This window comes from Tachyglossus aculeatus, chromosome 11 (genome assembly GCF_015852505.1).
Source record: "Tachyglossus aculeatus isolate mTacAcu1 chromosome 11, mTacAcu1.pri, whole genome shotgun sequence".
NCBI classification, from domain to species: domain Eukaryota; kingdom Metazoa; phylum Chordata; class Mammalia; order Monotremata; family Tachyglossidae; genus Tachyglossus; species Tachyglossus aculeatus.
The window spans coordinates 12,046,210-12,072,261 of NC_052076.1; the positions used below are offsets into that span (position 1 = coordinate 12,046,210).

Sequence of the window (26,052 nt, forward strand, 5' to 3'; positions counted from 1 at the left end):
GCAGCTCTTGGATTATGAGGCATTATGTAAGCCTGCACAGAATACGAGAGCATGGGTCCAGTTGAATGCTAAACATAGGGGGTGTCTTCTTCCCATCTCCAGTTGCCTGATCAGACCAACAAATCTGACCATCTTTTAAGGTATCTGTGTTACAGTCATTGTCCCAAACCCCTGCACCCCAACTCTCAAAGACCACAAATGGGTACCAGAGAAACACAGAGGGCCACTCAAAGAAGACCAGTGGCCTGAACCTAGTTACTTGGGATTTTGTGTGTGTGTGTGTGTGTGTGTGTGTGTGTGAGAGAGAGAGAGAGACAGAGAGACAGAGAGTGAGAGAACTAGGAAGTGTGGGGTGCAGTAAAAGGGGCTAGCTAGGCAAATTCACTCAGCATCTAAGACTGACCAAGGCCTGGGATTATGCTCTGCTGGAAAGTCCACCCTGGCTCTGAACATCTCTGTCTAGTGAACCCCTGGCCAATTTCTAGGTCTGACTGGGTTCACTCCTGGCCAGGGTGACCCTTGGCTGGAGTGTATAAGGCTCAGACCCATCCAAATTAGCTCCACATCCTTCGAGCTGGGGGAGCAAGTAACTCAGCCACCCTGGATGTGAGAAGAAGAAGTGACGGCATTCGTCTACAGGTGCTTCTGCCTCCTGAACTGGAGAGTCACTGCTGGGGTGACCCTGGATGTAAATTGAACCATATTTGGGAGAAAGAAAAAAAAGGTGTGTGTAATCGGGGATTGAGGGCCAAAATTATACTAGCCTAAAATCCTGAAAGGGAAATACTTAGCCACATGAAACTGAAAGCTTGCAGGGACTGGAAATTACTTGTCAGGTGTGTGTACATTTGGGGAATGGATCTTCACTGCCCAGGGGATTCAGTTCTATAACTCATTGCTAGGGATTGGTACAATTACTAATACAAAGTGGCTGTGCCCATCCCCACCCTTTGATAGTGCTTGGCCTTCACCACCATCTCTCAAAGTTCAACACATTCTCCAAACTACAGTTGTAAGTTCGTTATAAACTACTTATTGGGGTCATAAAGATTTAGACCTTTTGATGTTAACCTGAGTCTCTTTTAATCCTTTTATAACTTCCTGGAGGGCTGGTTTAGGAGAATAAGAATTAGGTTTGAAACAGCCAGGAATAAATCTGTGTATCCCGATACAAATGAGCGCGGCAGGCTGGTCCAAGGGCACTTACCTTTTACCGAAGAGAGATGTGGAAATTTGAGGGTTTCCTTCCAGAAATATGTAGATACTTCAGACAGCTAACTCCCTTAGCCTCTCTGTGTGTTATTTGCCATAAGTGGGAGAAGATAAAAATTGTTTTCATTACATCCCAAGTGTGTCTTGTGATTTTCATTTTTTTTAAATGCCATGAGATTTTTCCCACTGAAGTAAGGGCATGGTATTTTTTATTTTTAAGCAAGAAATCCTGAGGTCATTATTACCAAGTTGCAGAGGTAGACAGTAATTGCTAATGAGTAAATCTAAGCCATTTCTGGTATAGTATAGGCCCATACTTTATAATCAAATATGAACCAAGAGGTTGTACTTCGGTCTAATGGGGAAAAGCAGTTACGGCTCTATGAACGTTCCTGTTTTTTGACTTTAGCAATTGTTCTTTGCTTTTCTTCTGAGTTGTTCCAAGAGGTACCCAGGCTCAGTGGACAGAGCATTGATCTGGGATTCTGGAGACATAGGTTCTAGTCGGGGTTCTGCTTGTAGCCAGCTGATGTGGGCAAAGACCATAAATATTTTGCCATGGGCTGCATCCCCACCTGCAACTCACTCACTGCCCCCAGCAGAACTTGACTGGAAGTGTGAGTGACTCCGAGGAAGCTATTAGCCTGGCTGGGGATCAGTTCCTCCGAGAAACTTTGCAGGACCGAGACACATCCATTGGTTCTTGTTGGAGGGCACCATCATCATCCTCTAGACTGTAAGCTCGTTGTGGGCAGGAAACATGCCTGCAAATTCTGTTGCTTTGTACTCCTCCAAGCCCTTAGTTCAGTGCTCTGCACATAGTAAGCCCTCAGTAAATACCATTGATTGAACGTCAATCGATATGTTTACTGAGCGCTTACTGTGTGCAGAGCACGGTATTAGGTGCTTGGGAGAGCTCACTAGGACAGAGTTGGTAGACATAATCCCTGCCCACATTTATAGTTACCGATGTGAAAAATGAGCCTCAATCAATCAGTGGTATTTATTGAGTACTTACTATGTGCACAACACTGTTCTAGGCTCTTGGGAGATTAAAATGCAAGAAAATAAGCAGACACATGCCCTGCCCATAATGATCTTACAGTCTAGAGGGAGAGACCAACATTAATATGAATAAATAATTTTTGTGACAAAGTCATGATTTTGCCAAGGTCCCATAGCACGTGATTGACAGAGTTGTTTGAAAGCTAGTGTTTTGGGACTTCATTCATTCATTCAGTCGTACTTTTTGAGCGCTTACTGTGTTCAGAGCACTGTACTAAGCGCTTAGAAAGTGCAATTTGGCAACAGATAGAGACAATCCCTGCCCACAAAGGGTCACAGTCTAGAAGCGGGGAGACAGACAACAAAACAAGTAGACAGGCGACAAAACATGTAGACAGGCATCCATAGCATGAATCTAAATAAATGGAATTCCAAAACTGATCTGGTTCCTTGCCAAATGCTTCCAGGTAAATGCCGCCAAACCTTCGGTGGCCAGTTCAGTTCCAGCCCCAGATGTGCAATTCCCAGTTAGAGTCAGCCTGTAACACGCATTAGGGTCTGGAGAAGCTCTGTGAGGGCTGGCCGCATTCAGTGTTGGGCTACCAATGGCCCAGAGAGTCCCTGGGAAACTCGGTCAGATCATCTAGGGGGATGTACCAATTTTGGGGAGGACTCAAGGGCTCGGATCACAGCACATTCTTCTTCCCATGGATGAGCTGGGATCTGGTTAAGATAGAGACTGCTGCCTGAACTGGCTTCAGCCAGTCCTCACCCCAGACCTGGGCCAGAACTCAGCCAGCTTTCAGGGTGGAGGGGGAAGTGTGCCGTTTGGCCTCAGGGTTCAGGACCAAGTGCTGAAAAAACAAGGGCTTTTTCCACTAGGCAGCACTTCCCATTTCCTTTCATGGCATTTCAACATTCTTTACTTCAGGTTAAACTCAGGATGATTCCTTCAGGACTTTCAGTTTTTTTGTCTCTGTAAAATTGCTGTTGACTCGCAGTGGATATTTCCAAGCCCAAGTTGTAGAACTGGGGCTTTTTTTTTAGCACTGGTTTTAAACTGCAGTCTTTCCATGAGGCCCAGTAGCGTGGGATCTCTCTGAGCACCGTTTACAACATGCACATTTCCACTTGGTAAATTCAGACCATCAAAATGGCATTTCTTCTGGTGTCGTTCCCAGGTGCTTTGAATGTCCCCGCAGAAAATTTTTCCAGCCACCAAGAAGAATATTTTAGAAAACTGCAAGAGCCCTGAAATATATTCATCTTTTTTTTAAAAAAATGCCATGTCCACAGGCGCCCTCCCTTCCAAGGCAATATGTAACAATGGTCAAGTTTTGTACATGGAATTTACTCACTTGTTAGTCCACATTGAGGTGCCTTAAATGAATGCAGCCCTCAAATCAACCACTGATTATTTTAAGAGAGATGGGAAGAAGATAAGAGGGTAGTGCTGCAGTGTGTTTTCAGAAATCCCTTATTGTAGATATGTTGCAGGAGAAGATAAACGGGGGCTGTTCACTGACACTGGCCTTTTATACTTGGTGGTCTCAGTTATCAGTGTCTCTCCCGATCTATAAGATGCCCACCTAAAATATTTTTCTCTTCATTTTGCAGTGTCCAAAAAGCACGGCAAGCTCATTACCTTCCTACGCACATTCATGAAGTCTCGTCCAACCAAGCAGAAACTGAAGCAGCGGGGAATTCTGAAGGAGAGGGTATTTGGCTGTGACCTGGGAGAACACCTCCTGAATTCTGGCTTTGAAGGTAAAAGCAGAACTTTAACTGAACTTTTGATTTGAATTATTATCTTCTCCATATTGGTTGGGGAAATCATGAGGATTGCTGTGCCACTATAAAGTAGTAGAAGTCAGAGCATTTACTGAGTGCCCACAGTGTGCAATGCATTGTACTTAGTGCTCCAAAAGTATACAACAATGGAGTGTCATATTCCATGCCCACAAGGAGCGTCTGTCTAGTAGAGGAAGACAGATATAAAAGTATTTACCAACAGAGTAATCTAAATAAATAATTGAATGTAGAACTGACTCAACATAGATGGATAGAGAAGCAATATGGTCCAGTGGAGAAAACATGTGCCTGGGAGTTAAAGGAGCTGGGTTCTGATCCCAGCTCTGCCGTGTTCCTGCTGTGTGACCTTGGGCATGTCACTTAACTTCTCTGTGCCCCAGTTCTCTCATCTGCAGAATGGAGAGTCAGTACCATTTCTCCCTCCTACTTAGACTGTAAGCCCCCTCAGGGACCTGATTATCTTGTATCTACCCCAGTGCATAGTACAGTGCCTGGCACATAGTAAGCACTTAACAAATACCAGCATTTATTTATTTTAATTTAGTTTTTACAAGTCCTGAGGGTGGGTATATATAACCATATATGCATGTAGTTGTGTACATGAGGTTTTTTTTTTTGTGTGTGTGTGTGTTTATAATGACTTGATAACTTGGAAATTGATCGGGGGAGGCTGATATGAAGGTCTGGAAATTTTTGCGGGGTTGGGTGGGAAGGAATCTGATCTGTCAGCTTTGGGGAGCGAAGGAATTCCAAGTTGGGGAAGAGCATGAGTGAAGGGAGGTAGGCAAAATGAGATAGTTGGTAACAGCATTAAGGCTACAAGTGTTCACTCTCTACCTTCAGTCTACCTGTTGTTAGTCTCATTTAATTATCTCCTCCTGCCATATACCAATTCTTCAGTTCAACCCATGAAGCTTTGAGGGAAAGGTATGGAAAAGCTCAGATTTTAATGATTCTCAGAGGTGAATTGCTTAATGTAAAACTTGGGGGTATGGAAATGGATTTGTTTGGTCCTTTTTTGAGTTTGCAAATTGTCATTCTTCAGAGATAGTTCCGATAACCAGCTCATCTTAACAGGGGAAGGAAAAGATATCATTTTGTCTCCCAGATTTTGCCATTCTATCCTCTGGGCAAAAGCTTAATCACAGGCCCTTACACTTTCACCAAGGCTTTTGTTGTCTTGGGCTCCACAGGGTTTTATGACCATTATCTCTGGGATTGTTTGGATATAACTCTGGTTGAAGGCAGAGGAATGGACTAGATGATCCTGGCAGATTATGTTATTGGGTTTCTTTTCCCTATGCTGACTGAGAGGGTTTGGTATACCCTTGGGAAACAGGGATAGGCAAGGCTAATCCAGTTGTGAAAAACACTGTTAAAATAAGGTTAACAAAGTCATGTGTAAAAGAAAGACTTTCCCTTAGTAGTAAGAGCCAACAGAGACAGAATTGGAACCAGAAAAGGCTTGGAGGCCAAAACATAGCAACAAACAAAAAGAGTAATATAATGGTTTACAGCCTGTTAAAGCCCTCCTAAAAGAAGCAGCATGGCTCAGTGGAAAGATCCCGGGCTTGGGAGCCAAACATTGTGGGTTCTAATCCTGGCTCCGCCACTTGTCAGCTGTGTGACTTTGGGCAAGATACTTAACTTCTCTGTGCCTCAGTGACCTCATCTGTAAAATGGAGAGTAAGACTGTGAGCCCCATGTGGGACAACCTGATTACCTTATATCTACCCCAGCACTTAGAACAGTGCTTGGTATATAGTAAGCGCTTAACAAACACCAGCATTAAATCCTAACTCCACCAGCAAGCCTGCACTGTTGACTTCCTAGCACCTAGAGGCATAACAATTCAGTGTCCACCTAAAGAACATAAAATTCATCCATACACATCTTCAGCACTTATACATATATGTGTATTGAGTTCTACATTCAGTCATTTATTGTGATTCTACTCTTTGTAAATATTTTCTTGCTTAACTCCCCCTCTAGACTCTGGGCAGGAAAGGAGTCTCCTACCAATTTTATTTTATTATACGCTCCCGAGTGCTTTGTTGACTGAGTGTTGACTGAGTGCTTACTGTGTGCAGATCACTATACGAAGTGCTTGGGAGAGTACAGTATAAAAGAATTGCTAGACATGTTCCCTGTCCACAATGAGCTTACAGTCTAGAAAGGGAGACAGACATTAATATAAATAAATTGTGGATATGTATGTAAGTGCTGTGGGACATAGAAGGGAATGGCAAAAGAGGAAATGAGGGCTTAGTCAGGGAAGACCTCTCGGAGGAGATGTGCTTTCAATAAGGCTTTGAAGGTAGGAAGAATGCTTTTTGGATATGAAGAAGCAGGGTGTTCCAGGCCAGAGGCAGGTTGTGGGCAAGAGGTCAGAGTGAGAGAGACAAGATCGAGGTACAGTGAATAGGTTGGACTTAAAGGAGAGAAGTGTGTGGGCTGGGTTGCATTAGGAGGGGCAAGGTAATTAAGTGCTTTAAAGCCGATGAAAAGGAGTTTCTGTTGATGCAGAGGTAGATGGGCAACCACTGGAGGTTCTTGAGGAATGGGGAAGTATGGACTGAATGTTTTTGTAGAAAAGTGCTCCTGGAGGTAGAGTGAAGAATGGGCTGTAATAGGGAGAGACAGGAGACTGAGACCGTAATCAAGGCAGGTTAGGATATATACTTGGATTAACATGGTAGCAGTTGGGATGGAGAGGACAGGGCAGATTCTTGCTGTGTTGTGAAGGTTGAACCAACGGGATTGTGACATTGAATATGTAGGTTGAATGAAAGGTGAGACAAGGATAATGCCAAGGTTAAGGGCTTGTGAGGTAGGAAAGATGGTGGTGCTGTCTACAGTGACAGTAAAGTCAGGGAGAGGACTGAGTTCAGATGGGAAGATAAGGAGTTGTTTTGGGAATGTTCACTTTGAGGTGTTAGCAGGACTTCCAAGTACAGATGTCCTGAAGGAAGGAAGAAATGCGAGGCTGCAGAGGAAGAGAGATCAGGGCTGGAGAAGTAGATTTGGGAATCATCTGCATAGAGATGGTAGTTGAAGCTATAGGTGTGAATGAGTCCTCCAAGGGAGTGGGTATAGGTGGAGTTTGCGGGTGGGAGGCAGAGGCGGAGTCTGCAAGAGAGCCTGAGAATGAGTGGCCAGAGAGACAGGAGGAGAAACCTCCTTTCTCACCTCACTCCTCCTCCTACCTCACCTTGCTACTCTCCTACTACAAGCCAGCCCGCACACTTTGTTCCTTTAAAGCTAACCTCACTGTACCCTGATCGCATCCATCTCGCTGCTGACCTGTTGCCCACATCCTACCTCTGGCTTGGAACACCCTCCCTCCTCATATCAGACAGGTAGTTGCTCTCCCCCACTTCAAAGCCTTATTGAAGGCACATCTCCTCCAAGAAGCCTTCCATGACTAAGCACTCCTCTCCTCTTCTCTCACTCCCTTTGGCATCACCCTGACTTGCTCCCTTCAATCATCCTCCTTCCCATCCCCACTGCACTTATGTATCTATCTGTAATTTATTTATTTATTTATTTATTTATTTATTTATTTATTTATTTATGTATTTTAAAGTCTGCCTCCCCCACTAGACAGTGATCTTCTCATTGTGGGCAGAGAATATCTGTTGGTTGTTATATTGTACTCTCCCAAGTGCTTAGTACAGTGCTTTGCCTACAGTAAGCGCTCAATAAATATGTTTGAATGAATGAATTAACCAGGAGAGGACAGTGTCAGTGAAGCAGAGGTTGGATAATGTTTCCAGGAGAAGAGGGTGGTTGACAGTGCTAAAAGCAGCTGGGAGGTCTAGGAGGATTAATATGGAGTAGAGGCTACTGGAGTTGGTAAGAAGGAGTTCATTTGTGATCTTCGAGAGGGTGGTTTCTTTGGAGTGAAAGAGGGAGAGGTTGGAGAGGAGCAGGGGAGATTTTAGGGAGATCAAACCTGATACTTCTGCATTCCCCGGCACTTAGCATAGTGCCTCAGTCAACAAAATACCATTACTGCTGCCACTATTAGTAAATCCCCCAGTCTTTTATTAACGTATAGGATGAATTAAAGCACTTTAAATAAATTTGGCTAACATTTAAAGGAGAATCCGTCAATGGAATTTATGGAGCACTTCCTGTGTGCAGAGCACTATACTAAAGTCATTTGGAGAGTTCGTAGAATAGAGTGGGAAGACATGCTCCTTGCCCACAAGGGCTTACAGTCTAGAGGAAAGGGAAATTCAAAGTCTATGAAACTTAATAAAGCCATTTAATTGAAAGACAAGAATTGATTACAGGAACTTTTTAAATATTCCTCCTCCACATTGTTTATTTTCCTTAGTTGTTTACTGGAGGGAGTGAAGGGAGGGTGAAAATTCTCTAGACTTTATGGCCATGGTTAGCAGTTTCAAAACTGCTGCTCAAACGTAATTTTAGTTGTGGTCCATTTAATAAGGCCTCTTTGGAGTCCTAACTCACTCTCTACTAAGGACTTTTTAGTTGATTTTGGTTTCAAGTTAATAACACTTTATCTCCCCTGATCAGAGCAGATTGTGTGAATTATTCTAGTGGAGGAATATAACCAGCTCTCACCAGAGTATTGTTTGGCTGAGTGATTCAGTTCTGTGACCCACATGCCAAGTGACGTTATCCCAATCATAAGCTTCGTGCAGAGATTTTCACGTTATAGTGATTAAAGCTGTGTGTACCCAAGTCTTTTAAATCCCCATTTTTCTAAAGTGTCAGGTACCTCCCTCTTGGAACAAATTACAACCCCAACCAGTTTTTTCCGAACGCTCTGGGAGAGATCATGTAGCAACCTGAAAGAGCTTCTCCTTTTACCTTTGCCTTATATATAGCTCTGTGCTGGCTTTAGCCATGTTCTTATGTTGGTTCATGGTGGTCTGGAAGAACTCTAGTATTCCCGAATTGTGGCTTTCAGAGTTAAACGAAGCAATGTGAGTCTTGCTTCAGTGGTTTGCCTCAATAATCAATAGTTTCTTTCCAGTTCAAAATGATCAGTCCCTCATGGATCTCAGCTCATTCGATTCGAGCCAGTTGCTATTTTGGGGGTCACCTGACCTGAGCCGTAAGGACAGGGTGTTTAGTTTTCATTTGGATTTCATGGTAGCCTCTTCGGCTTCTCGGGATTCTCTGTCAGAAGAAAGTGTTTTGGAGTCTTGCACCCTGTCTAGGGAAGAGTGATTAGCCTCCTGTTCTGTTTCCCTTGAAAAGGTTTCCAGTTTGTTCTGCTTGACTGAAATCCTTCACGCTCACATGGTTGAAAGTCCATGGACAGGCACTGATTCATGAGCTTTAATCCCTACTAAAAATCTTCTCTAGTGTTCCCTTTCACAGGAGCCAAACACACAGGGATATTATCTTTTCCCAAATGGGATCAGTTACACTGTTCTTGACCAATGAAGCAGATGTTCTGCCGGTTAATTCCAAGACACTTTGCATACCGTTCCTGTGTGTCTGCTCCCCTCTGTCTGTAAAAATTGGAAACTCTCTGGGCTATCAGATTTTCTCAGGTTTGAAGCCCTGCATTTTGTCTCCTTGGGAAATTGGAATTGGCCGTCAGTCACCTTCAATCAGGTAACTAATATGATTGAGCAGGTGTGAGTGAGTTGCTTAGAGACTGTGTCTGCCCCCTCTGTTGTTCTCTCCCAAGTGCTTAGTACAGTGCTGTTCATACAGTAAGCCCTCAATAAATATCACTGATTGATTGAGACACTGCACTGACATCGCACAAGGTTATGAGAACAAAGAAGACACAGCCCCTGTCCCCAAGGAGAGAACTGGCTGAAAGGAAAAGGCTAGCTTTGCCCTTAAAGTACCAGAACTCAGCAAGATGAAGTCCTCTCATTCTCAGGAAGAGATATCCCAGAGTAACATTCATTCACATCCATGAGTGAATTACACTCCAAACTGATGCCATTTGTCCCTAGAACTAGACTGTAAGCTCCTGGAGGGCGGGGATGGTGTCTGCCAACTCTACTGTATTGTACTCTCCCAAACGACTAGTACAGTGCTCTTCACACATGAAGAATTCCATAAATATCATTGATTGATTCAGGTGCCTTTGTGCCACCTTCAGATTACACAGAATGGGTGGGGTGTGGGCTGGCCTCCTCACCTAGTGCATCTAGCCTGTGGAATGGAAGCAGGCAGGGGCCCTTGGTACAGTAAGAATAAGAATGATGGTATTTGTTAAGTGCTTACTATGTGCCAGTACTAAGTGCAGGGGTGGTTACAATCAAATTGGGTTGGACACGGTCCTTGCTCCATGTGGGGCTCACAGTCTCAATCCCCATTTTACAGATGAGGTAACTGAGGCCCAAAGAAGTGAAGTGACTTGGCCAAGGTCACACAGAAGCCAGAACCTTCTGACTCTCAGGTCCGTGCTCTGTCCACTACACCATGCTGTTTGCTTCCACACTGGAAGAAGCCTGAATTACAACTTACATTACTTGCCCTCGAGACTAGCCAAACCCTTAGCTGTGGAGGTGACCCTAACCCTAGGCACCACACTTCAACTAGAACTACATATCCAAAGAGCGAGAACCATACTCTTCAGTTTTTAAGTTATTCCTTCATCAATGGCAATACACTTTATCAAAAATCAGTTCACCAAAGATATCTTCAAAAGAGCAAATAGACCAGTTCTTTTTTAAATTGTGTTTTTGCAAAAGAGAGGGCTGGTTGTGAAATCTCACCTCCTGTGTCTCGGGAGATTTTAAAGATCTAAAAACTCAGATTGCCCAACTAGTCCTCTAGAAATTTTAAAGGTGATTGTGAACAGCTAGCGTTCACTCTTTTTGCAAGTTTTAAGTCTATCTTGCCAAATATGTAGAAGTATAGTGAGCAATAAAAATGAGGGTCGTGGTGACTTCTACCTCCCCTTTTGACTCTAATTTACCAAAGAGTTGATTTAGGAGCCAAATACAGTTGAACTTTTACATACCTGAGTAACATTCCAAAAACTCATCCAAACTTCCAGTCATCTGAACTGTTTCCAGAGTAAAAGTTATGATTTAAAGCCCATGCCCTGCCTGCCATCTGTGCCTGCAGGGAAATTGTGGGGCACCTGGGGGGCAGGGAGCTTCCCTCTCCCAGATACAGGAGGGAGGCAACCCTCATATCCCAAACATCCCGTGCAAATCTGGCTTCCATGTAGGATCCGGGGTTTCAGAAGAGGGGACACCTGGGTCCAATATGTATTAATGGGATTCCCTCGAGTCCCCTCCCCTCCATCCACCGGGCAGTCAGTCAGTCACATTTATTGAGTGCTTAATGTGTGCAGAGCCCTGTACTAAGCACTTGGGTGAGTACAGTATATCAGTGCAACTGACACATTCTCTGCCCACGCAGAGCTTCCAGTCTCGAGAGACATGGGGTCAGAGATGGGGCCCGGGTCTCCCCCCACAGCCCCAGTCTCCAAAGCAGGTCAGACTTCTGCTAGCCTGCTTACCACTGGGTTCTGGTGCTGAAGAGAGGCAGGTAGTTACCTTGGTGTGTGTTTGAGGGAAACGTTACATCTCTGACTTCCAGATTAGAAACTGACTCTCTGGGGACTGGCAATGATCAGTAATGGGCAGATATGAGGACCATTGGCCAAGCTCCCATGTCAAAAGTAGCAAGTCCTTATTTGTATATATCGGCCCAGAGAAATGGCACATTATAGTAATTAATGAATTGTGGTATTTGTTAATTAATTCATTCATTCAATCATATTTATTGAGCGCTTACTGTGTGCAGAGCACTGTACTAAGTGCTTGGGAAGTACAAGTTGGCAAGACACAGAGACAGTCCCTACCCAACAGCAGGTTCACAGTCTAGAAGGGGGAGACAGACAACAAAACAAAACATATTAACAAAATAAAATAAATAGAATAAATATGTACAAGTAAAATAAATAGAGTAATAAATGTGTACAAACATATAGACATATATACAGGTGCTGTGGGGAGGTAAAGGAGGTAAGGCGGGGGGATGGGGAGGGGGAGAGGAAGGAGGGGGCTCAGTCTGGGAAGGCCTCCTGGAGGAGGTGAGCTCTCAGTAGGGCTTTGAAAGGGAGGAAGAGAGCTAGCTTGGCGGATGTGCGGAGGGAGGGCATTCCAGGCCAGGGGGAGGACGTGGGCAAGGGGTCGACGGTGGGACAGGTGAAAACAAGGGAGAACGAGGCACAGTGAGGAGATTAGCGGCAGAGGAGTGGAGGGTGCAGGCTGGGCTGTAGAAGGAGAGAAGGGAGGTGAGGTAGGAGGGGGCGAGGTGATGGAGAGCCTTGAAGCCGCACTGTACTAATCTCTGGAGTGGGTACAAGGAAATCACGTTGACCAGAGTCCCTGCCCCACGAGGGGCTCACAGTCTCAATTCCCATTTTACAGATGAGGTAACAGGCACAGAGAAGTGAAGTGACTTGCCCCAGGCACATGTCAGACAAGTGGTAGAATCAGGATTAGAACCCAAGACCTACTGACTCCCAGGCCCATACTCTATTCATTGCGCTATGCTGCTGTTCACGTAGCATCTAAATGGACACAAATACCTGCCACTCTGACCTAAAGTTTTCCCAGTGCCCTATGCTCCCTGTTTTCTGAGGTCTGTTGCGGCAGTGGAATGGGCCCAGTCCTGTTGTACTGAGTTGGGCCAGCACGGCCTTGGAAAACTACTGGTTGGTTTGACTTCACTTTGGCGTAGGCAGCACTTACACCCTTAGTACATCTAAATCTATACTTCTGCTTCTCTCATCACACTGCCTGTTCACGAATTTGCCTAGAATGCAAATAGACCACCTCAATGAAATCCATCAGAAAAAACTCCCTTCACAAGGAAAAAAGCCAGAGGAATCTCTAAACAGGGCTTCATCAAACAGATGATTTTCCTCCATCCCTGGCAAACTAAAAAGCAAATCCTAACTACTTCCTAGGGCATCCCTATATTATCCTAAGGTTTGGGGCCACCCATTAAATAGTCCAGTCTCAACCTGCTACAAATGTACCCCCAGAAGGGATCGGCCAAATACTGATGAGACTATCTGGTTATATTGTCTTGGGGATTACATCGACCGGTGCGATTGCAACATGAGAGCTTGGGATCGGAGCAGGGAAAGGAGGTGAAAGAGCCATGAGAGGGAGAGCAGGTGGCAGTGGGAATTAGGGGGAAGGCATTGCTTAATGGTATGCCTATCTTTTCTGTCGAAAACGTTGGCGGGCTTCCGAGCAGTGAGGCAGAACAGGTAGGGGTGGGGAATTGAAGACATTGGAGAGCTGTCCAATTGCAGCTGAGCCAAAGTAAAAAGCACGGCGTGACACTGTAGTGGGTCACGTCCAAAATGGGGAAAAGAATTCCCAACAAATCCCAACTTTTTCCTTATTAAAATGCACCCATAAAATTTGGCTCTATGTAGGTCTGTTTTAATTGTTTTTCGCTGCTTTGTCGATGTGCGTGGCCAACCCACTGATCTGTTGTGTAGGGTTGTGTTAAGTGGGAGTAACTCAGAAAAACAGTGTCAAGTCTATCTGAGGCCCGCTTGAGCTGACTATCGAGGATTATGTCATGGACATTGCTGCCTTACCACTCACCCTAATTGAGTAGATCTTAACTGCGTATCTGAACCCAGGCTTCACTCAGTCTTATTTGAAAGGCCTTCAGAGTGTGAGCTATTGAAAACTTTTATTGTTTTAAATTGTGGCTCAAGTTATATTGGGATAAGCTCTTTCATAATTGTTTTCAGAGATTAATGAAAACCATGCTTTCATCAGGGACCCTTGGACGTTCCTTAGAATTGACTGCACATGAATTGCCTGGGTTAGATGTTGAGGAGACTGGTGTTATAGATGGTGCCAAGACTCACGTACCAAAATACCAAGGGGTTCAGATAGCATAAAGTCCTCAGTGCTGTGGTTCAAAATGACTCTTGGAGGTACAACCTGGGCTCGCCACCCTTGCCCAGAAATCCTTTTCTAATCCCAACCATGCCACCATCACTACTGAGTAAGTTTGACCAGGCCAAGTAATGGAGATTAAAAAGACCTCACAGAACTCTCAGGTTGATTAACAAATGGATGGTTTTGAAATGTATTATTTGCTTGGTGAAGAAAGCCCAGCATGGTTCCTTAACCCCTTCAAAGAGTATACCTCATTCTTAGTGTTGAATGGGGCAGATGCTTCTAAATCCTACTTAGTCACAATGACTTTAATTTCCCATATGGAGCAGTTGCCGACTATGATATGAGAGGTATTTTTCAAGCACAAAACATCCAATTTATATTGTGAGGTAGACTTTTTTTAATGAATCCAGGAATAAGTAGCACATGTAAAATAGGAGCCAATACCCTTTCTATCCCTCTCTTTTTACATTAAATATTTATCGCAGCAAAATTTTCCGAGGACCCGTGAGGACTGTAACACCAAATAATTTTCCATTTCTAAAAACCTTACCCCAATTTCAGAGCTGAGATTGGGCTCTTTGGTTGAATGAGTTTATTTAGTAAGGATTCCAACCAGCCGGGACTGACGGACGCTGCCCACCCGCTTGGGCCGCGGACTCGGCCGGTCTTGCCTCCCGGCACCAATAAAGGTGAATAACGATCACCAGAGAAGCAGCGTGGCTCAGTGGAAAGAGCCCGGGCTTTGGAGTCAGAGGTCATGGGTTCTAATCCCAGCTCCTCCACTAGTCAGCTGTGTGACTTTGGGCAAGTCACTTAACTTCTCTGGGCCTCAGTTCCCTCATCTGTAAAATGGGGATGAAGACTGTGAGCCCCCCGTGGGACAACCTGATCACTTTGTAACCTCCCCAGTGCTTAGAACAGTGCTTTGCACATAGTAAGTGCTTAATAAATGCCATTATTATTATTATTATTATTATTATGATTATTCTGAAGAGCCTCAGGGTGTCACTGTCTTTTATTTTTAAGCTTTATAACCTTCTTGGTCAGTTCCAGAGGGCTCTGGGCCAAAAGTTTGGGAAAGTGAAAACCATAGGCACTGCCTGGATTTGATGAATTTCACTTTTGTCTCAAACCTTTTCTTAACTTCTGACAAATTCTGGTGAGTTTAATTTGGGAGCGATTTGGAGAAGACTTGTCTTTAAGTGAGAATGACCAGACTTGACTTTTTTTAAGCAATATTCATTCATTCCTGCAATCGTATTTATTGAGCGCTTACTGTGTGCAGAGCACTGTACTAAGCGCTTGGGAAGTACAAGTTGGCAATATTCTCTCCCAGCTGCTGAATTGCCTTTCAGTTAGCAGTTACTGCTGAGCTATCTTCCTCATCACCAGCAGTGGTATTTACTGAGCATTTACTATGTGCAGAGCAGGAACACTTGAGAGTCCAAGTCAAGGGTCAAAGGGCACTTGCTTTGTTTCAGGACCTGACACAGTCCAAAGTAGATGGAAGGATATGTGATCATTGACTTCTTAGAGGATCAGTATATGGGATTCCACCCAGTTTAGAAAACTTGAGCTGGTCCTTGGACCAGGATTGAACTGAGTTTTGGCCAATTTTGTATTGAGGAGCACCCTTGCAGGCCAAAATTAATAATAATTGTGGTGTTTAAATGCTTACTATATTCCAGGCACTGTATTAATCACTGAGACAGATACAAGCAAATCAGGTTGGACACAGCCCCTGTCCAACATGGGGTTCATAGTCTCAATCTACGTTTTACTGATGAGGTAAATGAGGTCCAGAGAAGTAAAGTGACTTGCCCAAGTTCACAGAGCAGATTAGTGGCAAGGTCAGGATTAGAACTCACAGCTTTCTGACTCCCAGGCCCGTGCTCTATCCACTATGTCATGCTGCTTCCCTGAATTCAGACTCCTTCCTTGGAGCCTCCAAATCAGTAGTCCTTATTCAGTTGATAGTGTTTCTTGAGCTTTTACTGTGTGCCAAGAACTGTACTAAGTGCTGGGGAAAGTATAGTACAACAGCTGGTAGACGCAATCCCTGCTGACAAGGAGCTTACCATCCTATTGAGGCATCATTCCTCAGTTCCAAGGGACAGCCATGTGACAGAAAAAGTCCCTTCCCTTCCCATCCCACTTCACTCTTTCAGCAGAGCAAGAAATGAACAACAGGAGGGGGAAGCTGTCTAATTTCAGCTCAGGGATGGAAAGGCATATATCCATCCTCATGCATTTAGTAGTTCCCTTGGGAGTTCCTTAAATCTGAAGTTTAATCATTAACTTCACACCTTCCTGATTAGGGGGCTTCTTATTTTGGGAGTTACTGGGTGGCTGTTTTAGCTAAAGGTTAGAATAGACAGATAAGGTTGTGGGAATCTTTATTTGGAAGCATAGCCATGAGCTGCACAGACCTGGGTTTTCCATTTATTGTTTCCATGCTGGTGACCATTAAACTTGGTATATCCATTTGATATGTGTGGCATTCAGCTCAGCAGCTGTATTTCTGTCCAGGATAGTTTATTAAGTAGCCAAGAGGCCAAAGCTTTGTAGCAGTTCACCTTATTGCTGACATATGATACTCTTGAGCCCAGGGTAGGGGGGTACCCTGAAGGAGGGCTCCATGCCTGACTGAATAAACAATAATCACTATCTTAATAATAGCGGAGCCTCTTCCAAACACTATATTTTTTGAAATACAGCCAATTCTCTGTCATTTTGGGCCTGATCCACCCACTGTATAGATAATTTAGGCACTTTGCTTCTCCCTCTGTCTTCCTCCTTTGGGGATATTTCTGTGCTAATTTGCACCTCCGCCAGTGAGTTCTTAGAGGAAAGAAAGATAAAATGTAAATGATGTCCCTCATTAGCATGCTTGTTAGAAGATTTGGTGAAGGAGAAGACTTGACTATGGGTAAATAAAGTTTTGGGAGGACCTGTGGCTCCAAGTCTTCTTGCTTTTTTAAATTAGAGTTCAAAGCCTCAGTGTCAAACCAGTGATAATGGGTGTTTGAAAGGGCACTGCAGTGCTTCCCTAAACATGCTATTCCTGACCTAGGTTAGATTAGGAGTGTATTCTTGTCCCTTTTCTGTTTGGTTTCTTTTATCTCCTTTCCTGTCTTCCGCCTCTTCCCTCTCCCAATCTCTCTCTCCCTCTCTACCTAGAGAAGCAGCGTGGCGCAGTGGAAAGAGCTGGGCTTTGGAGTCAGAGGTCATGGGTTCAAATCTCAGCTCCACCAATTGTCAGCTGTGTGACTTTGGGCAAGTCACTTCACTTCTCTGGGCCTCAGTTACCTCATCTGTAAAATAGGGATTAAGACTGTGAGCCCCCCCCCATGGGAGAACCTGATCACCTTGTAACCTCCCCAGCGCTTAGTACAGTGCTTTGCACATAGTAAACGCTTAATAAATGCCATCATTATTATTATTATTACCTGATTTGTGCAGTGTGTGTGTGTGTGTGTGTCTGTGTCTCTCATACTCTGCCTCCCCCTCACCCCCTTTTCTTTGTGCCTGCCCCGCTCTCAGGGGGTCTTCCCTTTTCTCTCTCCCTGCCTCTCCCAGTGTTCTATCAGTCAGTGGTATTTATTGAGCACTTACTGTGTTCAGAGCCCTATACCTCTGCCCTCTTGAATTTCTCTCTCTCTCCTCCTTCTCTTCAATTCTGTCCATCCCCACCCATCTCTTCTTCTCCTCCTCCCCGGCCAACTTATCTTTCTGCTCTTGCCCTATTGTTTCCCTCCTCCTTTTCCCCTCAGTCTTAATGCACAGAACCCAGACAAAGAGGAACTTGGTTGTCTGTCTCTTTATGGGCACCTGCTCCCACAGTTTTTATTCTCCTCCCCAGTCCTCTTCCCTGATCTTTGGTTCTTTGATGCCCATTGCCATCCCCGCCTTCCCTCACTCCGCACTACTCACTTAGAGCAGCAAATGGGTAATGTAGAGTTGGGGGACGAGAACCTTGGAGGAAAGCATTGCCCTGCCTATGCTCACAGTCATTGGCAATTAATCAATCATTGGTATCTATAGAGCACTTACTATGTGCAGAGCACTGTACTAAGCGCTTGGGAGAGTACAACAGAGTTAACAGACATGTTCCCTCACCCACAATGAACTTACAGTCTAGAGGGGGACACAGACATTAATATAAATGAATATCACCTTTGTAAATGAAGAAACAGAATTCAGAAGGAAGGGGTGTGGCAGTTAGCATGAATGAAGGAGCAAATAAGAGTGGTGCAGAAGGAAGTGAGAGAAGATGAGAGGAGGGCTTAGGGAAGGCTTCTTGGAGGAGATGTACCCTCAATGAGGTTTTGAAGAGAGGGAGAGTAATTGTCTGATATGAGGAGGTAGGGTGTTCCAGACCAGAGGTAGGATGTGGGTGAGAGGTATCATCCTGCCAGGGTCATGAATGTTGCCCTCACTGTGTCCATGAGCATTATCTTGCCTGTGCTCATGAGCATTGTTCTGCTTGGGATTGCGAACATTTTCTTGGCTGTGCTCACAGGTGGTGTTCTACCTGGGCTGGCGAGTGTTGCCCTGTCCGCTCCTGAGCACAGCCAGTACCAGTCATTTGCTATATGCGGGTGTTGGTGTTAAATCTCCTCACTAAGTGCCACTTATTTAACTCATCAAACAAGAGCTGATAAGCATTCATCTTTTGGGAATGACAGGTGAGCCTGGGCCCTGAGACTTCAGGACCAATTCCCTGTAAGGAGGAGCTGATTCTAGTGCTGGTGTTTTTCATGGTGCTACACGCACTCTTGTCCCTGCCCGCCGTGTCTGTTCTGCCAGGGCCTGGAGTGCAGTGAGGGTGGCGGGCAGGGATGCAGCCCATTGAGAAGCGCACATGCCAAGGTTTTTATGTACCTTTATCTGTGACTGAAATGAATAAGCACATCTGTGAAATGAAGGTTTTTTTTTTCCTTTGCCCCTCAATAGCATGTTCAGGGACCTTCGAGTGCCCTGGAGAATGGGTGATTCTACACCTGCTAGGCCTTCCTGTTCTCATGTAGGGTCTCTTGATAATTTAGAAAGATAATCAGGAGGAATGCAGTGTTGGCAGTTCACCTTTCAGGAGGGTGAGCCAATAGGGGAGGTCTGAAAAAGACACTCACCGTGGCTTCTCAGTAACCTTCCCAGAGCACGCACATGATTTGAACACTCAGCTCACCTTACACGATTTTCTTTTCTTCTCTTTAGTGCCCCAAGTTCTTCAGAGCTGCACTTCATTCATTGAGAGATATGGCATCGTGGATGGAATATACCGTCTCTCAGGGGTCGCCTCCAACATCCAGAGACTACGGTAATACTTTCCACCTTCTCCTCAACTGGGCTTTTTTTTTGGTTTTTCCTCTCCCTAGCACCCCTTATTTAAACACACTCATCTTCCAACTTGAATCCGGCAGGACGGTGATTGCAGATTTTGGGGTGTAGGGCTACACGTGGAGGTGGGCTGGGAATGGAGCGGTGGGGGCAGGTAGGGTGGTAGAATGAGGGCCCAAGGTGCAGCCCCAAGTATAATAATAATGTACTTGTTAACCGCTCACTGTGTTGCAAGTACTGTTCTAAGTGCTGTGGTAGATTAAAGTTAATCAGATCAGACACAGTTCTTGTCCCACATGGGGCTCACAGTCTAAATCCCCATTTTACAAATGAGGTAACAGACACAGAAATGTTAAGTGACTTGCTCAAGGTCACATATTAGGAACGGGTGGAGCCGAAATTAATACCCAGGTCCTTTGACTCCTAGGCCCATGCTCGATCCACTAGGCCATGCTACTTCTCAATTACTTCCTTAGCAACCTCAGTCAGTCAATCGGTGGTATTTATTGAGTGCTTCCTGTGTGCAGAGCACTGTTCTAACCAGCTTGGTACAGCTTTAGGATCTCACCCAATTCCGAGAGACTTTCCAGGAGAGGTTCCTTTTTTCATACCTAAGAGCCGGGGGAGATGTAGGGGAGCGGTTCTATCTAAAAGAAGCCTGTTTCTAGAAACTACCGTCGTGTATGCTTTGTCACTCTGGAGCAATACTTTATGGACTCGAAGAAGCAGCCAATAAAAACCATAACTGGCTAGCCTGTCTGTTGAGTCTAAGCCTTCTGAGGCAACCATGTTTATTTTGTGGGTTTGCTTGGGTTTCTAGTGTTAGCCCTGTTGCTTTAGGCCTCCAATTAAAAATAATCCATGAAACGTTCCATGGTCCAAGACTCAGTAGCCTCCTCTGGGTTCAGACTTGTTGACCCTGACTAAGTCCTGTTGCCTCATCAACAAGTGGTTGGCTGAATGACTAGAGTCCAGTAGTGGCCAAGGAAGTAACAGATGCTGCAGATGTGTGTTCCCCAGACCTCGCTGGACAGGGAGGGGACTGGACAGAGATAAATGTGTGGCAGAAACCCTAGTCTAGCTAGGCCATTTGGAGGACCACCACGTCTCTCTGAAGGGCCTCCCCAACCCCCATTCACCCCTTGGAACTAGAGGGAGAGAAGCAGCAAGGCCTAGTGGATAGAGCACGGGCCTGGGAGTCAGAAGGACCTGAGTTCTAATCCGACTCTGTCATTTGTCTGCTGTGTGACCGAAGGCAAGTCATTTGACCTCTCTGTGCTTCAGTTCCCTCAGCTGTTAAATGGGGATTAGGATGGTGAACCCTATGAGGGACAGGGACCTGATTAGCTTCTATCTACCCCAGAACTTAGTACAGCACCGGGCACATAGTAAGCGCTTAACAAATACCATTATTATTAGTTGTAGTAGTATTAGAAGGAGGTAGGAGACAAGAGTATGATCTTGGTCTCTAGACTCTATGGCTGATCCACATGGAGGACCTGATAACTACTAATCAATCAATGGTATTTTTAATGGCATTTATTAAGTACTTACTGTGTGCAGAACACCATACTAAACACTTGAGAGAGCACAGTACAAGAGCTTTGGTAGACATGTTCCCTGCCCAGACCTTTTTATCTATTCAGTAAAAGCAGTACTTTAATCTTTGACGCATAATAGGTGCTTCTTAATAAATACTATGGTTGATTAATCCTTCTCTCTCTCCTTATGACCCTCCGTTCTCATACATTCAAATATAGCTTCACACTTCAATCATTTACCGAGTCCCAATTAAGCACTGTACTGTGTGCTTGGGAAAGTCCAACAGCAGCAGTAGGCCTGGAGGAGGCTTACAATTTATTGGGGAAGCCAACCAAACACAAACAATTTACAAACAGTGGGAGCTGGAGGAAGCTAGTGGTGAAAATGTCTCTGTGTGAAATAGCTGAAGAAGTAATTGAAAATATAAATCAACGTACATACGTTCATTCATTCAATTGTTTTAAGCACTTACTTTGTGCAGAACACTGTACTAAGCGCTTGGGAGAGTACAAAATAATAAACAGAGATATTCCCTGCCCACACCAAGCTTATATTCTGAAGGTAGGTATAAAATACATTCAGTGCTCAGGTGCCTGTGATATATGGGGTGTGTCTATTAGAGTCCCCCCTCAGGAATGGTGGATGGGTTTTTTTTTGTTATTGTTTCCATGACCCTTTCTATGCCTATGATTGAGTCAAGTCTCAGCTGAGCTGTTATGGCACCACATTTCCTCCATGTTTGCTTCCCAGAAAGCTGGATGGTTGGTACTTCTCAGGCTTGTGTCTGTAAATACAGCTGTAGTGCCCTTGGCTTTTTCCACATACTGTTCCTGCCATCTCCTCCCAGCTAGCCACCCCAAAACCAGTACCTGAGCCCACTTTCTACAACCAGTCACAATCAAAAGATTTTAGACCACTTATTCTTCAGTTTTTCACCAAAAAAGAAATGAAGATATAAAGGAAGTGCCTTGTACTCTTTGATTGCTGATATCAGATGTGAGGAGGAGGCCGCCATGATGCTGCCAGAGGGAGGGAATAGGGGAGAGACCAGAGCAGTGGGCCCAGCTGGGGATGTGGAGCTAGACACTAGTTCCCTGAAACCACATTAGGAAATTTCCCCCAGAATGAGCCAGGTGTTTCAGAACCTTCTCTCTCAGATTTCTTTCCCAACACAAGTAAAATCTGGAACTAAAAGGTGCTTGTAAAGGTCAGCTAGCCTCTGAGTAAATGAAAAATGGAAAGTCCTAAGCAGGTCATATAGCCTCTAACTGAATAAGTGAAAAATGGAAAGCCCCTAAACGCTATTTTTTGTGGCCAGTGATGTCATGGGGAGAAAGAATATTAGATTTTATTCTTTCCATTCATATTGCATTGTTTTTCTCTGTGCCTTGTTCCTTCCTGTGTTGCTTAGTGATGGTGCCTCTTCTCTTAAAGTGAGTAAAATGGGCTCCAGAACTCATGACCCGATACGGTATCCTTAGTGCCATCTGCCTGGACCTGGGCTGCCTGCTCTCTCCTGGCTGGCTGTTGGAGCAGGGTGAGGTCGTAGAGGGTGGAGCCGGGCCCAGGCAGAAACGTGTGAGGAGTCGGTTTCGTTTCGCCTCCTTCCTACTCACTTTTCCCAGTCCCACATTCACCCTTGAGTTAGGTTGGAATAGTGCCCGCTGCTACCTCTGTAGCTGTGAAAGGGGAAAATTCATCTAATCAGCAGGGCTTACTGCTGCCGGGGATTCCTACTGCCCCCTCAGGGCCAGAGGCCAACCTCTCTGGCAGTGGGAGCCTTCGGGTTTACCCAGTGCGGGCAGAGAAGCCAGAGATCACTACTCATACCACACTGCTCATTCCTGAGGCCTGGGACCTGCTTGGGCAAAGACCTGATGAGGGACCTCATCAGCTGTAGGGAAAGGAGAGGAGCCGCAAAGCTGCCAAAGTCACAGAGGGATTTACTGACCACAGCCCCCGGGCCTCTCCATTCTCTTTCCTCCTCTTCTTCAGAGATGGCAGCAGGCCATAAGCTGCTGCTTCTCAGAGCCGCAGAAGCCGCTCTACTCCCCATCTTGCTTCCATGCAACAGACCCTACCCCAGCCCCTAAAAAAGGAACCCTAAAGGCTTAAGTCTCTGAACAAGCAACAGACAACACACTCTGTCCTAGAAACACACCCTTATTTCTGCACAGTTACAAATGCCACACAGATTTAAACACACCTGCAAGTACTTCTAACCCTCATAGTGTCTTCACAATATTGAGTTTTTCGGGGTTTTTTTAATTTAAGAGGGGAGAAGAAAGGGCCCAAAAGAAAATGGAAGAGGGAAAAATGAGAAAGAAAAAACGGCAAGGAAAAGGATCTGGAGAGTGCATGCCTAATGAACGGGGAATGAGTTAGTCAGCAAGTGAGAGTGGGTGGTAGGTGGTGAGGAGTTTGGGAGGAAGCAGAATGGTGGATAAAAAATATAGGTGGATATTTGGTCAGCGAAGGGGCCACAGGGTGCTAGTTTGGAGAACGGACTGTATCTGTGGAATACCATTTGCAGCAGGGTATAAGCCCCTCTTTGTCTTTTTTGTTAAGCATCCAATAGCTAGTTGTTGGGCAGGGAGCCAGGGCCTTCAGATTCAGAGGACCATGCACGAATCCCCATAGCTTGTTGACTCAGAGCCCTTCACCCCGCGAATCTATGTCTTCTAATTGGAAACAGCTATTTCCATGCACAGATTCCAGTGGGGAGTCAACCGAAGCCAGCCTTGGCATCCGAACCCAGCTTTTGTTTCACAGACATTTATGCGCTGGGTTTTTCTCTTTGCAAAAACCAGGGCTGGGCAGGGAATTTCTTCATGTGGTTTCTGGGTTCTTTCCTTCTCACCACCAGAGAGTTGCTGAGTTGCACAGCTTGTGGCCGAGGAATCTCTGTTGCACACACAGTAGGTTTCCTATCAGTGACTCCTGGTCCACCGAGGACCTTTGGCCCCAAACTCTGGTTGCTCTGCCTGCAGTGCCTAGAAGTCCCTCTGTCAGTCTGAGGGACAGAGGGTTGCCAGGCTACTTCCGTTTGGGGCCATGGACAACCTTCTACATATCTTGCTTTCTACTCTCCCAACCCTGTCCGCTCACGCGTGCTCTTCCCTTGGCTTGGAACTGCCTCTCTCTCCACATCAGACAGGTCCCAGCTCTCCCCACATTCAGAGCCTTCCTCAAACCCCACTTCCTCCAACAAGCCTTCCCTGATTACTCTGCCTGTACCCTGTGCCATAACATCCCTTCAGTAGCACTTTGAACTTATTTCCCTCCCCAGCACTAATGTAGATATGAGTAAACAACCTGTATTTTGAGCACTTGAGTAATAAATATTATTGTTTATCTCCTCTGTTAGAGTGTAAGCTCCTCGTGGGCAGGGGAGTTGTCACTTCATTCTCTACTTCTCAAGTGTCTCTTACAGTGCACTGCACCATGTGGACACTCAGTAAATGCTGCTGCTACTATTACTGCTGCTATTACTGTTATTTCTCCTGTTGCTACCACTTCTGCTACTCTTATGGCCAGAATCCATGCTGAAGTTGAAGCTGGACCACAAATCCTTCCCTGGGAGGCCCTGACCCTATTTCAGAGCAGCTGAATTCAGGTCTCCCGCATCACCTGTTCAAGCTGCCAAGCACATTTCCCGAGGAGGTAACCCCATTTGAGAGAAGGGTTCACCCAGAAGCCCATACTGAATTCTTCCAGCCCCGGCTCTTTTGAGGTTTTCTTTCTACCTTCCAACTAGGCCTCTACTTTCTTTGGGTAACTAACTAGGGATTTTCTTCTCCTGACCTCTGCTTTCTTGTAGCCACGAGTTTGATTCAGAACACATTCCCGACCTGACTAAAGAACCTTATGTGCAGGATATCCATTCCGTGGGCTCCCTCTGTAAGCTGTACTTCAGGGAGCTGCCAAATCCACTACTCACTTACCAACTCTATGAGAAGTTCTCAGTAAGTGCAAGCTCTGGTGGGTTTGGGCTGGGGGGTGGAGGGAGGGGACGGGGTAGGGGGAAGGGGGACTACGCTGGTGAAACAGACGTTCCAGACGAGTTGAGCTGCTTTATTATGGATATGTTCAGAAGATAAATAACAGGGTAGGGAATGATCTAGCCAAACCCAAGTAGCAATTATAGCAGCAAATGATTCCCATGAGGTGGTTTTCTCTCATTTTCTTTTTAAAAAATAGGGAATCAGCAGTGTCGACTGGAATGAGGATGCCGTGGAAACTCTTCAAAGCCCAGACCTGTACCCACCCGCTAGAGTCCCCCCATGATAGTAATGGGTTAGGGTTCTCTGAGTTCTCCACTCATTCTGCTGAATCAGTTTCCCAGGGGCCTTTCTGGGTTAGGTTTATGGGTGTTGTAAATGTTTACAGAAGCAACATGGAGGTATCAGAAATAAATTCCTCATTGCCTGTTCCTGGTTCACTTTAGAAAGGAACTGTAACTGCATCTGAATTGTATCCATTTCTAATTCCTGCTCCAAGAACCCTGCGGTTTATTGCAAATACGTGTCTCCCTTCCAGGATGCAGTGTCTGCAGCCACAGATGAAGAGCGATTGATTAAAATTCACGACGTCATCCAGCAACTCCCACCTCCACATTACAGGTGTGCCAGGTTCTCCAAAATGATAGGCCCAAAATTTCTTTGTTTGTAAGCTCAATTTGTTGCTGAGGTCCCTTGCTTTTTGTTCAAGACTCTTTTGAACTTGTACCCCTTGGAACTTTGCTAGTATTCAATTTCATACCCGTATTTTAGGTCAGTCCAGTTTTGTGCCCCATGAATGTTTCGGAGAAAACGTTCAAATATTTTAGGTGCCCAATTTTAATTTGTTTCTGCCAATTTTTTTCCTTAAATCCTGGCAACTTTTAAATAGAGAGGTTATTGCTAGCATTTTCCACTTCTTTGGTTTTACTCTTAAGGAACTGTGTATTTGAATTACAATGTGCCCTGCAAAAAATGGTAAATTGGATGGCATCAGAAAATGTACACTTCTAATCCGAGGAAGATTCAGAAATTAACAGAATTTGATCAAAATTGCATATTCTTTAGAATAGAAAAGCATAACTTTGAATTAAAGATAAATAACTGCTTAAAGGAGGATAGAGACAGCAGATAAGGAATCACTGATTGAGGTGGCCTCCAGCTGAACCTGAGCTGCAGCGTAGTACTTTATTTTAGATGAATCCATCTCCTTACCAATGGTAGTGTCTTTGAGCCCTAAGAACAAC

The 26,052-nt window shown here is 45.1% G+C and overlaps 1 protein-coding gene across 10 annotated transcripts in view; it reads left to right on the forward strand.

The window, feature by feature from the left end:
• ARHGAP32 (Rho GTPase activating protein 32) overlaps window positions 1-26,052 on the forward strand; it is a 368,515-nt gene that overhangs the window by 321,708 nt on the left and 20,755 nt on the right. For all 10 annotated transcript variants that reach the window (XM_038753686.1, XM_038753688.1, XM_038753690.1 and 7 more), the window contains 4 exons: window positions 3,835-3,984; window positions 19,143-19,245; window positions 24,628-24,772; window positions 25,347-25,429. In XM_038753686.1, the coding sequence (XP_038609614.1) occupies window positions 3,835-3,984; window positions 19,143-19,245; window positions 24,628-24,772; window positions 25,347-25,429 (481 nt within the window). The remainder of the gene's footprint in view (window positions 1-3,834; window positions 3,985-19,142; window positions 19,246-24,627; window positions 24,773-25,346; window positions 25,430-26,052) is intronic.